Source organism: Protopterus annectens, chromosome 11.part0, assembly GCF_019279795.1.
Source record: "Protopterus annectens isolate FY-2018-M chromosome 11.part0, PAN1.0, whole genome shotgun sequence".
Taxonomy (NCBI): Eukaryota; Metazoa; Chordata; order Ceratodontiformes; family Protopteridae; genus Protopterus; species Protopterus annectens.
Window position 1 is genome coordinate 474,575,187 of NC_056745.1, and position 12,464 is coordinate 474,587,650.

Below are 12,464 nucleotides of genomic sequence, written 5' to 3' on the forward strand. Positions count from 1 at the left end.
ACTTTCCATCTCTGAAGATGTGGTTCGCTGCACAATTTTGGAAGACGTTTGTTCACATGGGAGGCAAACAAGTCTATTTGTGGAATACTCCACTGGTGGACAATGTCCAGTAATACATCCCTGTGAAGCATCCATCCGTGCTGTGTTCTGGATCTGTTCAGTGTGCGTCTGCCACAGAGTTCTGATTGGAAGGGATCAAGACCGCATGAATAGACATTTCCAGTAGAAGTGCTCGTTCCCAAGCCTTAAGGCTAGTCTGCAAAGGAAGTAGGTAGGCTCGTCCCCCCACATGTTTAGATACCACTTTAGACACCATAGAAAGTACAGTTGTGTACACTTACCATAAAATGTAGATGTTTGCAACAGTGTTGCAGTCATCACACTTAGGTGATCTGCCTGCAGGTAGCCCTCAATCGGCTCGAATACCAGAGGCTTTATATTTCTGCATCGGATGCTGTCGCTCCAGGACTGACCTCAGGGGTATAAAAACAGGCAGCAGACGCCATTACATCAGTTTTTCTTGCCCCAAATGTCAGGAGCCCCCCAAATACGGAGCTAAGTTATGGTGGGCAAAACACCACCAGTAAAAAGTAAATACCAATACCAACACCCCTGAAAGGAGCCATAACCAGAGAGAGGAGAGAAAAAACAGGGGGCTGGAGGGAGGGAAACCAGGACTGCAACAGTGAATACACTAACATCTACATTTATGGTAAGTGTACACAAATGTACTAGGTTATTTGTGTTTCACTACTGCAGTCACCACACTTGGGTGGATTCCCAAAGGTAAAGGGTGGAGGCAGTCACGAAGAGTTGGGGCTGGCTAGTATGCCTTGCAGGACTGCTGCTAAAAAACCTGGCCTGGATTTGGAAAAGATAGGCAGGTGGTAATGCTTGGTGAAGGTGTGTACTCAACTACAGGTAGCTTCCCGGATGGCCTTGGTAGGGACTCCCCTGAGAAATGCTATAGAGGTAGATGTTGCCCTAGTGGAATGTGTTCCAACCCTCTGAGGGGGTTGGTTTCCCATGGTACTTGTAGCAGAAATGGATGCAGTGCTATCCATTTGGAAATGGTTTTGACATGGCCTTGCCCTCTGCCCCTGTTGCAAAGCTGACTAGTAAGTGGTCAGATTTTCTGAAGGGCTTAGTTCTATCAAGGTAGAATCTGAGCGGTCTGTGCACATCCAAGGAGTGCAGGATCCTTTCCCCTTTATTTTGAGGATTAGGGAAGAAAGTTGGCAAATGGATGGATTGGTTGAGAGCCGCACTGGACCCCACTTTAGGCATGAAGGAAGGGTTAGCCCTGAGGGAAACCCTGTCACCATGGAAAATAATGAAGGTTCCACAGCCATAAGTGCTTGTAGCTCAGACACTTAGCTGAAGTGATGGCCAGAAGCAAGGTTGTTTTCCGAGAGGGGAATTTTAACTCTCCTGACGCAGCAGGTTCAAATGGGGGAAGTTTGGGCTTTTCCAGTACAAAGTTAAGGTCTCAAGCAGGGGTGGGTGCTCTCCTTGGTGGCATTAAGCTGTCTGCCCCTCTCAAGAACTGCTTGATAAGAGGGTGCGAGAAGAGGTGGCTCAGTGTTGCAATGAGCCGAAATGGCTGAGGGATGCATCTTAATGGAGGACAAGCCTTTGTGGAGTAGATTTGCTAAGCAATCCAGGATTAGAGGCAGGGAGGGCAGAGTTGTGTCCTCTCCTTTAGACAGAACCCAGGAGCAGAACCTTTTCCACTTATCACCATAGGATTTTCTTGTACTGGGTCTTCTGGCTTCAAGAATGACATCCAGCACCTGCTTTGCTTAGAGTTGCTGGGAGAGAATTAAAGGAATAAGCCAGGCTGCAAGATTTAGGGTTTGCAATTGTGGATGCAAAATCTGTCCCTCCTGCTGTGAGAGCAGGGTTGGGTTCTGGTGTAGGTGCCAGGGTGGCACTAGTGACAGGCTGTGCAGGAGTGGGTACCAATGCTGGCATGGCCAGTCCGGGGCAATCATAATTGTCCTTGGTCTGTCCTATCTTGAGTAATACTAGAGAGATGGGGCAGAGGAGGAAAAAGGCATAGATAGTACAGTTTTGTACCTACCATAAATGTAGATGTCCGAACTGGATAGCATCTGCAGTCATAACAACTGGGTTGTCCTGTCGTCAGGCAGCCCTTCGGTCGGCCGGATTCCAAAGTCCGGGTCCGGCTTCGGCTGATGTCGCACTTCACCCGTCATCTCTGCTGGTCTTCGGGTATAAAGGCATCAGCCGACGCCATTTTCCTCAGTGTTTCTTGCCCCAGATGCCAGTTGCCCTCTTGGAAGGCTAAATTTTGGGTAAATGCCAATGTTTCCAAAAAGGTAGAAGGCAAACAAAAAATAAGCATGTATGTACATATATACAAACAAATACACCATAAGAGACTCCCCGCCAGCTAGCTATTAGGAGGGTAAATACCCTAGGAGTACCACAGAGGGGAAGGAGGGAGGGTAATCCTGACTGCAGATGCTATCCAGTTCAGACATCTACATTTATGGTAGGTACAAAACTGTACTATGTCCTTCATGGATGCATCTGCAGTCATAACTGGGTAGAATACCATAGCCAACTAGGGGAGGAGGAAGAATAGATTATGGTGTGGTTAGGATCCCTTGCAGTACAGCAGTGGCAAACCCTGCTCGGGATCTGGAATACAGAGGTAAATTATAATGCTTGGCAAATGTATGCACGGAGGTCCAAGTAGCCGCCTCAATAATGTCCTTGGCTGCCACTCCTCGTAAGAAGGCTGTGGTAGTGGCTGTTGCCCTTGTAGAATGAGGCTTTATGTTCTGTGGAATTGGTTTTCCATGAAAGCAGTAACAGAATCGTATGCAATTTCCTATCCATTTGGAGATTGTCTGTTTGGAAATCGCTTTTCCTTCCCTTCCTGTTGCATAGGCTACAAACAGCTGGTCAGTTTTTCTGTTACTTTTTGTTCTGTCCAGGTAGTAGCGTAGCTGTCTATGTACATCCAAGGTATGCAGCATTCTTTCCCCTCTGTTTTGTGGGTTTGGGAAGAAGGTAGGTAGGTGGATTGCCTGGTTTAAAGACACTCTGGATACCACCTTAGGCATAAATGTAGGATTAGTCCTCATGGACACTATCTTGGTGGAAGATTAGGAAGGGTTGTACTGCCATTAGGGCCCGAAATTCAGAAACCCTTCTTGCTGAGGTTATTGCCAGTAGGAAAACAGTTTTCCACGATAGATGCTGCAGGTCTGCTGTTGCTGCTGGTTCAAAAGGTGCGAGTGTCAATTTTTCCAGCACAAAGTTCAAATCCCAAGCTGGCAATGGTGGTTTCCTAGGAGGTTTTACATTCTTGATCCCTCTGAGGAACTGCCCGAGTAAAGGATGTGAAAAGACAGGTGGATCAAGGCTGTATTCTGCTGAAATAGCTGATGCATGTATCTTGATGGAGGAATAGGACAGGCCTGTATGTAGAAGCTCTGCCAAATACTCCAGAATGTTAGCAATGTCTATATTCGACACATCTTTTCCTCTTTCAGCACTCCAAATGACAAACCTTTTCCATTTTCCTGCATAGTTCCTTCTTGTTGAAGGTCTGCGGGCTTCAAGGATAATGTCTTTAACCCTTTGGGAAAGCTCTGGATTAGTTGCTGCTATGTGATGTTCCATGCAGTCAGTTGCAACGTTTTTAGGTTTGGATGCATGATGCTGTAGTTGTTCTGAGTTAACATCAAAGGCATCAGGGTATTGACCACATTTTGTCCCGAGACATGCTCCTCAGCAATGGGTACCAGTGTTGTCTTGGCCAGTTTGGAGCTATCAGGGTTATCCTTGGACGTTCCTCCTTGATTTTTAGTAATACCTTGTGTATCAAGGGAAGAGGTGGGAATGCATATGCTGTCAGACCTTTCCAGCTGAAGGAGAGCGAGTCCACTTTCCATGCAAGTGGGTGGAATGTCCTTGTGCAGAATTTTTGAGCTGGTGATTGAGAGGGAAGCGAATAGATCTATCTGTGGCATTCCCCATTTCTTTGAGATGGCCTTGAAGATGTCCGGGTGTAGCATCCATTCGTGAGCATCCGAGGTGGTTCTGCTTAACATGTCTGCTAGAGTATTCTCCTTTCCTGGTACGAATATTGCCTGTAACTGGATGTTGTAGCTGGCGCCAGGTTCCAAAGGTCCAAAGTCATTCTGCATAGGGGTATGAATGAGTGCCTCCCTGTTTGTTGATGTACCACATGACTGTGGTGTTGTCTGTCCTTATCATCAAATGTCCTGCTTTGAGGAATGGTCTGAATTTTTGGATTGCCAGTTTTACTGCCAGCATTTCTTTTAGGTTGATGTGCAGATGGAGCTGGTCCTGTGTCCACAATCCTTGTACGCATTTGTCCAGCATGTGAGCCCCCATCCTAGGTCTGAGGCGTCTGTTGTGATGGTTTGGCTTGCTTGATAGTTGTGAAAGGGTAGGCCTGGATTTGACTGGCATGCTTGAGCCCACCATAGGAACTCCTGTTTTAGGCATGGGATTAGAGGAATTTCTGCTTCTAGGCTGTGCCTGTGTTGGGACCATAAATTCTTTAGGTACCACTGTAGTTTTCTCATATGTAGTCTGGCATGTGGAACCAAGATTATGCAGGATGCCATGAAGCCCAAGGCCTGTAGAACTTTTCTTGCTGTTAGCTTGTTCTGTTTTGTTAGTGCCAAGAAGTAAAGAGGGAGTTCTTTTGTTTTTCTGCAGTTAGGAATGCCATTTGTTTTACTGTGTCCAATTCCGCGCCCAAGAATGTCCTTGTTTGGGATGGTATCAGCCTTGACTTTTGTAAATTGACTGTGTATCCCAGTGCTTGTAGCAAGTAAATGACCCTTTGTAAATCTGTTGTCAGCTTGCTTTTGTTGTCCCCTGTAGCAGGCAGTCGTCCAGGTATGGATAAATTTGGATTCCCTGTAGTCTGCAGTGGCGATTACTGATGCCAGGCATTTTGTGAATACTCTGGGCAGTAGATAAGCCAAAGGGCAATGCTGAGAATTGATAGTGCTCTGATCCTGCAAGAAATCTGAGGTATCTTCTGCAAATTGGTCGTATGGGGACGTGCAGGTATGCCTCCTTGAGATCTAGAGTTACCAGCCAGCACTCCTTGCCCAGCATGGGAAGAAGTTGCTGGAGGGTCAGCATTTTGAATTTTGGGACAATGATGTATGTATTTAAGATGGACAGGTCGAGAATAGGTCTCCAACCTTTTTCCTTTCTTGGAACTAGGAATAGTCTGGAGTAGAATCCTTTGCCTTGTTCTGTTAATGGCACTCTTTCCACAGCTCTCATCTTTGTTAGTTGCATTATCTGCTGTAGAGCTTCTGTTTTTTGATTTGGAGGCAGGTTTGGCATTCCTCTTTTGACTGGTAAAGTGTGGAAGTGGAACCGGTATCCTTGGTCTATGGTTTGCAGAATCCACTTGTCTTTTGTGATATAGTGCCAGTTCTTCGAAAATAAGGTTAATTTTCCGCCTAATGGTGCTGCTATTTGTTCCCTGGTAGGCGGAGTTAGAATCAAGTCACTGTGCTGTTGTAGTGGCAGTGGCTGTGTCTGTGCCTCTTATTACCCTGCCACTGTCGTCCTCTGTAGGCACCCCCTCTGGATTGATTTCTGCCTCTGGGACGTCTATTCCTGCCCCTTTGGGATCTTGTGGAGTCAGGAAAGGACCAATTTTTGGCAGGCCAGTTCCTGCTAAACCTTGGGGGTTGAACCTGCAAGAAATCTTTAACCGTTTGCACAGATTTTGCCTTTTCTTCCATTTTCTTCATTACCTGCTGGGCAGGTGTACCAAACAAACTGGCCTTATCCATAGGTGCATCTAATAACTTAGCTTTAACATGATCCGGTAAGACCTGTTCCTTCAGCCATGCATGTCTTCTTATCACTGTGCCAGTCATGGCTGATCTAAATGAAGCCTCCAGTGCATCATAGCCACATTTTAAGGAATGGTTACTAACCTGTTGTATGTTATTTACCATTTCTAATATATATTTCTTATCTATAGAGTCATCAGAGGATAGCTTTTTAGTTAACTGATCAAGCATAAACTCTTGGTATTGTATCATGTGAAACTGACAATTTAAAGCTCTAGCTGAGAGAGTAGCGGAGGTGTAAACCTTTTTGCCCCATCTGTCTAAAGACCTGGCTTCCCTTTGAGAAGGGATAGGGTTTTTTGCTGTGGTCGAGGCTACTGCCTTAGGCCCCTGGGATATAGTTTCGGGGTCTGCAAGTGGGGCCTTGTATAAGTGGTGACGAGTCTCTGGAACCCTGTAAAATCTGTCTGGTTTGGCAGGGGCTGGAGGTAAGGAATCTGGTGCAGTGCAGACATCATTAAATGCATCGTCCACAACAGAGAGGACAGGAGGTATAGCTAAAGGCCTGTGTTGTGGAAGGTGCAGAAAAGTCCTAAGTCTTTTTCTGGAATCTGAGAAATCCTGTTCCTGCCATTGGAATTGTTCTCGCATGGCATGTAAAGTTTCCCCAAAGGAGAATTCTTCTGGTGAAGCAGCTGGAATGGATTCTTCAGCATCTGAGTCTTCATAATTGGAGAAATGAGCCTCTGGCTGGTCTGTAATATCTGAGTCCTCCGCGGAATCAGAGGACACAAGCTCGGGGGGGCTCTGCTCTAGGTCTCTTTTCTGGGGGCTGAGAGGCCCTGTCTGGGTGAGATTGAGATCCCCTAATTAAGGATATTAAATCTTCTGCCAGAGTAAGCATTTGTGAACTAGAAGTGGGCCTAGTTGAGGGGGGTTTAACAGGCACTGATTTAGTAGATTTGGCTGCTTTAGCTCTGGTAAAGGCCTTAATAGACATGGCTGCTACGTCGTGGTCTGGGCCTAAACAAGGCAAACAGTAAGAGTGGAAATCTTTATGAGGTATTTGTTTCCCACAAGTTACAGTTATTGACTTTTTCTGACATCGGCTGAGGCAAGAAAGAGTCCCCAACGGGGTACTTAGCTTTTAGAAGTCTTCGAAGTAGTATTCGGAAGTAGTAATCTCTGGATCTGACCAACAGGCACTTGCGAACAGCTTCTGCTTCGGGCGCCACGCTGCAAGAAAGACTGAGGAAAATGGCGTCGGCTGATGCCTTTATACCCGAAGACCAGCAGAGATGACGTCGGGTGAAGTGCGACATCAGCCGAAGCCGGACCCGGACTTTGGAATCCGGCCGACCGAAGGGCTGCCTGACGACAGGACAACCCAGTTATGACTGCAGATGTATCCATGAAGGACATTGAGAGATTTACCCACTGAAAACATGGGGCATCCACTTTCCAGGCCCTGCTGAGGATTCCTGGTGCAGAATTTGCTGATCTGATGGTTATAGGGGGAGGCAAAGAGATCCACCTCTGGGGTCCACCCATTTCTGAATCAGAAGGTTGAAAGTGCTGGGCTCCAATTGCCACTTGTGTGGGTCTAGGAGACTTCTGCTCAAGTAGTCTGCCAGTGAGTTGTTTGCCTGGCAGGAATTGAGCTTGCAGATGGACTTGCATGTCCAAGGCCATGTGCCACAGGGCCATGGCTAACCTGCAGAGTGGGTAGGAGTGGATCACCCCTGCTTGTTGATGTACCACACAACTGTGGTTCATAGGTTTGTTGGCTATCTGCCCTAGGGCATTTATAAGCCTAGCCAGAGTGTGTGTGGCTTACACCACCCCTTAGGATGAGAATACTACGCCCCATTTAGGGTTTAGTTAACTGTGCCTCTGTCTACTAGTGACAGAAATAACCCCCGGGGTAAACCTACGCTCTCCCATCCACTCGTCAAGATTTCTCTTGAATAGAGTTAGTGAGGGGCTCTGCCTAACATGGACTGGGATTCTGTTCCAGAGTGTAGGGAGCCTCTGGGTTATGAATCTGTCCCTCCAGCACGTCCTATTTATTTCTGTGTTGAGGTTCAAGTCTCTTGCTCTCGTGGCTCTGGTGGATTTGGATTTTTTGAGGTGGAACATGTCCATTAATTCCGGATTGGACATGGCCTTGTACGTCAGGCACAGATCACCTCTGAGTAGGTGGTATGCGACTGAATAGAGCTGGAGTTTCTTCAGCCGGGCAGCATATGACATATGCTTGAGACCCTTTATCCTCTTGGTGAGGAACTTTTGGGGTCTTTCCAACTGCTGCAGGTATCGGGTAAGATACATCCCAAATGGGGCATTGTACTCTATCATTGGCCTGATAAGAGTACAAGGGCACAATGACCTCCCTTGATCTAGATGTGAATCCCTTAAGGTGGGCAATATAGAAGGTCTTCCTAACCACTTTGGCAATGTGAGTGTCAAATAAAGGTTAGTCAACTTGGGTCCCTAGGTCCCCGATTACCTCTTCCGTACTTAATGGATTACCACCTATGTGGTGGTTTGTGGGTACCTTGTTTTTCCCAAAGGGTATGACTATACATTTTTTGGCGTTCAGCTTAAGGCCATGGCTCTGGCACCAATTACCCGTTTCTATGAGGCCTCTCTGAAGGATGCTCGTGTCTGCTGGAGTATCAATTATGGCGCCCAGTTTGCAGTCATCTGCAAACTTTGTCAGCCACAATCCTCCTATGTTTGCCTGCACCTCGGAAAAATAAATGCCGAACAAGAGGGGTCCCAGGACTGACCCTTGTGGGACACCGCTTGTGACCGGCTAAAAGTCTGACATGGCTCCAGCAACTGACCATGTGGGTTCTGTCCTTGAGCCAGTTTGCAACCCATCTTGTGACATATGGGTTTACATTTAAGCTGGTGAGTTTGTCTATGATGCCCGAGTGGGGTATTGTGTTGAAGGCTTTTGCAAGGTCAAGGTAGGCTGTGTGAACTGCCTTACCCTCATCAATGGCCTTAGTGACTGTTTCAAAAAAGTCGATCAAGTTCAAAAGGCAGGAGCTGCCCTTGACAAAGCCAAATTGGGTAGGATCCAATGTCTGTAGGTCCCCAATGTCTTTGTTTATGAGTTCCATAATGATCCTCTCCATAGCTTTGCAGACCAGGCTCGTCAAGCTTATGGGGCGGTAATTTCCAGGGTCCGTAGAAGCACTGCCTTTGTGGAGTGGGACCACTGTTGCCGTACGCCACTCTTTGGGTACGTATCCTGTAGTAAGGCTAAGATTAAACAGCAGCCTTATGTGTGGGTTTAGAATTCTGAATCAGAAGGTTGAAAGTGCTGGGCTCCAATTGCCACTCGTGTGGGTCTAGGAGACTTCTGCTCAAGTAGTCTGCCAGTGAGTGTTGTGTGGTGTTTTATCAGTTGTCCTGGAAAGAGTAGGGATCTGAAAGCGGTCAGGGCGTTCTGCACAGCTAGCATCTCTTTTTGGTTGATGTGCAGATGAATTTGACTTGGGATCCAGTGACCCTGAATGCATTTGCCATCCATGTGTGCTCCCCAGGCATAGTTTGAGGAGTCATGTGGTTAGGGTCTGGGCAGCATGGGGTTGAGAAAAAGGCAGTCCCTTGATGTGGTAAGCATGCTTCTGCCCACCAAAAGAACTCTGTCCTTAGACAGGGTATGATAGGAATGACTGTTTCCAGGTCCTGAGAATGTTGGCACCAAAGACCAAGTACCACTGAAGTTTCCTCATATGCAGTCTTGCATATGGAATTAGCAGTATACAAGAGACCATGAACCATAGGGCCTGCAGTATTTTTTTTGCAGATAGCTGGGTTCTGGTGGCCATTTGTTTGAAGTAGGCTGTCGGACTTGTTTCTCTGATGTGAGGAATGCCATCTGGGATGTGGTGTCCAAGCTTGCTCCCAGGAATACAATCGTTTGACTGGGTACCAGTTCTGATTTCTTTTCGTTGGTGTACCCCAAGGAAGTGAGAAGATGTTTCACAAATGTCAGGTGCTGCATCAGCAATTCCTGACTGCCTGCCTGAATCAGGCAGTCCAAGTACAGGAAAATTTGGATATTTCTCTGCCTGCAGTATGCAATGGCTGGAGCCAGGCATTTTGCGAAAACTCTGGGTGCAGTAGATAAGCCAAAGGGAAGTGCAGAGAACTGATAATGCATAGATCCTGCCCTGAAACGTAGATACTTCCTGCAGGACTCCCTTATGGGGATATGCAAAGGGGCTTCTTTTAAGTCTAGGGTAACTAACCAGGCATCCTTGGCTAGCATAGGAAGAAGCTGTTCCAGGGTAAACATTTTGCATTTTGGTACCACCAGGAAGGTGTTGAGAACTGAAAGTACCAGGAAGAGTCTGGAGTAGAAGCCTTGATCCCTCTCTGTTCTACTGGAACCAGCTAACAGCTCTGATATTGAGCAGGGAAGCTACTTGGCTTTAAGCCTCTGCCCACTGGTTTGGAGGAAGGTCTGGAAACCCACTTGAGGTTGGCAGTGAATGGAAATAAAATTTGTACCCCTGAGAAACAATGTAGAGAACCCACCCGTCCTGTGTCATGGACATACAATTTTTTGCATGAAGGGCAAGTATTCCTCCTAGGGGCACAAGCAATTGGGCAGGGCTGGGGAGTGGAGTAAAGTCATTGCGAGTTTTTTTTCTGTACGGAGGTGGCTTACCTCTCCCTGCTTTAGGGGTGGGGGGCACTCCATCGCCTAGATCTCTGCATACCCTGAGACTGTAGTCTGAGCGGTCCGTTTGAGTGGTCTGTTTCCCCTGGATCTGGTTTGAGAAGGCCGGGAGGGAGCCGGAAAGGACCAGTGTTTGGAAGGGCAATGCCTACTGGATCTAGGGGGTTGCACTTAAGAATTCTTTAACAGTCTGCATAGACAGCTTTATCATCCATCTTTTTAAGAACTTCTGCTTTGGTGCCAGACTATCCTTGTTCAAGGGAGCGTCTAAGTAACTTTGATTTGACATGATCTGGCAAGGTCTGCTCCTTGAGCCAAGCATGTCTTCTCAGTACAGATCCAGTGACTGCTGCCCAAGATGCTTCTACGGTATCAAAGCCACACTGCAAAGTATGCTTACCGACTTAGCTTGCAGAGTGCATAAGCTCCTGCAATTCTTTATTTTCTGCAGTCTGTAAAGGTTGCTAATTTTTGTTTAGCAAGTTCCATAATATGCTGCTGGTACTTCAGCATGTGAAACTGACAATTCAATGCCCTAATAGCAAGAGTTAGAGTTATATACATTCTTACCCCATTTGACCAAAGCTCTGGAATCCCTGAACGAAGGGGTGGGATTCTTGGCTGTAGTAGCTTTGATGCCTTTAAGTCTCTGGGAAATTCTCTGGGTCAGCAGTAGGATTCTTGAAGAAATTTGTCTGGTACACTCTAGTACTTGTCTGGTTTCCTAGGGGCAGGAGGTGAAGTGTCAGGATGACTGGATTCCACAAAAACATCCAGGACAGGGAGTATTGCTAAAGGCCTGTGCTGAGGCAACTCTAGGAATTCTTGAGTCTTTTTGGACTGAGGATGGTCTTGGCACTCCGAGGAAATGCTCTGAAAGTATGCAAGGTTTCACCAAAAGAAAAATCCTCTGGAGGGGAGGCAGAGGGAATGGATTCCTCAAGCAGATAAGGGCATGTCTTCATAATCAGAAATTTCGGTCACACTGTCTGTAGAAGCTGTAGGGGACTGGTCTCTCTCAGCAGGGGAAGGCTGACTTCCCCATATCGGCATAATAAGGTCTTCTGCCATTCTAAGCATTTGTTTTTGTGGCATGGGAACAGGTGCATATGCATTGGTAGTCTGTTTTCTAGGCATAGTGCATAGTCTGGGATTAGGAATCTCAGCAGTTTATTAAAAAAAAGTTGTCTGAGACGAACATTGGTTGAGCTAAGAATTACCCTAAGAAGCCAGTGCCTGCACAGCGGCTCTGAACCCATCCAGAGTAGAGCCATCCGCAGTTTCCATAGTCAAAGAGTCTCGTGGCATACCAGACTCCGAATGGGTCTCTGTAGAGGCCTGCGAAAACACTGAAGTGGGCATCAGGGGCTGCAAAACCACCCAAGTACTGGCGACTAGCTCAGCGGAAGCGTAGTAGGCAGCTTTGGACCTATACAGTGTCTTTATCCTTACATTTTTTCGTAATATCGGTAGTCGGATGGCTTACCGAAGCAATTTCAGAATATGGAGATTGAGAGCGAAAGAATTTAGCAACAGAGCCTGACAACTAATGGTTCGGGCGTTAGACAAGGCACAAAAACAGCGAGGTATGTCGTGGTCTGGGCCTAAACAGGTGACGCAGTAAGAATGAAATTCTGAGGCATTTGCTTTCCCACAGGCAAGACAATCGTCAACTTTGACATTGGTTAAGAGCAAGAAAAAAAGGATCCCCAATGGGGTACTTAGTTTTAGAAGACTTCAGTATTAAATTCGTAAATGAAAATTCAGGTAGCGTCCGACAGACACTTGCGAACTGCTTCTGCTTCAGGCTCCTCGATATGAAAGACTGGTGTAACGGCGTCTGCTGCCTGTTTTTATACCCCTGATGACCCAATGTCAGTCCTGGAGCAACAGCATCAGACACAAATACTAAGTCTCTGGTATTAGTCCGA

General features: G+C 46.8%; 1 protein-coding gene across 1 annotated transcript in view; it reads right to left on the reverse strand.

Annotated features, from left to right (window-relative positions):
- Positions 1-12,464, reverse strand: part of NAP1L1 (nucleosome assembly protein 1 like 1) — a 1,039,563-nt gene that overhangs the window by 194,438 nt on the left and 832,661 nt on the right. The window contains exon 9 of the mRNA XM_044087215.1: positions 9,781-9,786. Within this exon, the coding sequence (XP_043943150.1) occupies positions 9,781-9,786 (6 nt within the window). The remainder of the gene's footprint in view (positions 1-9,780; positions 9,787-12,464) is intronic.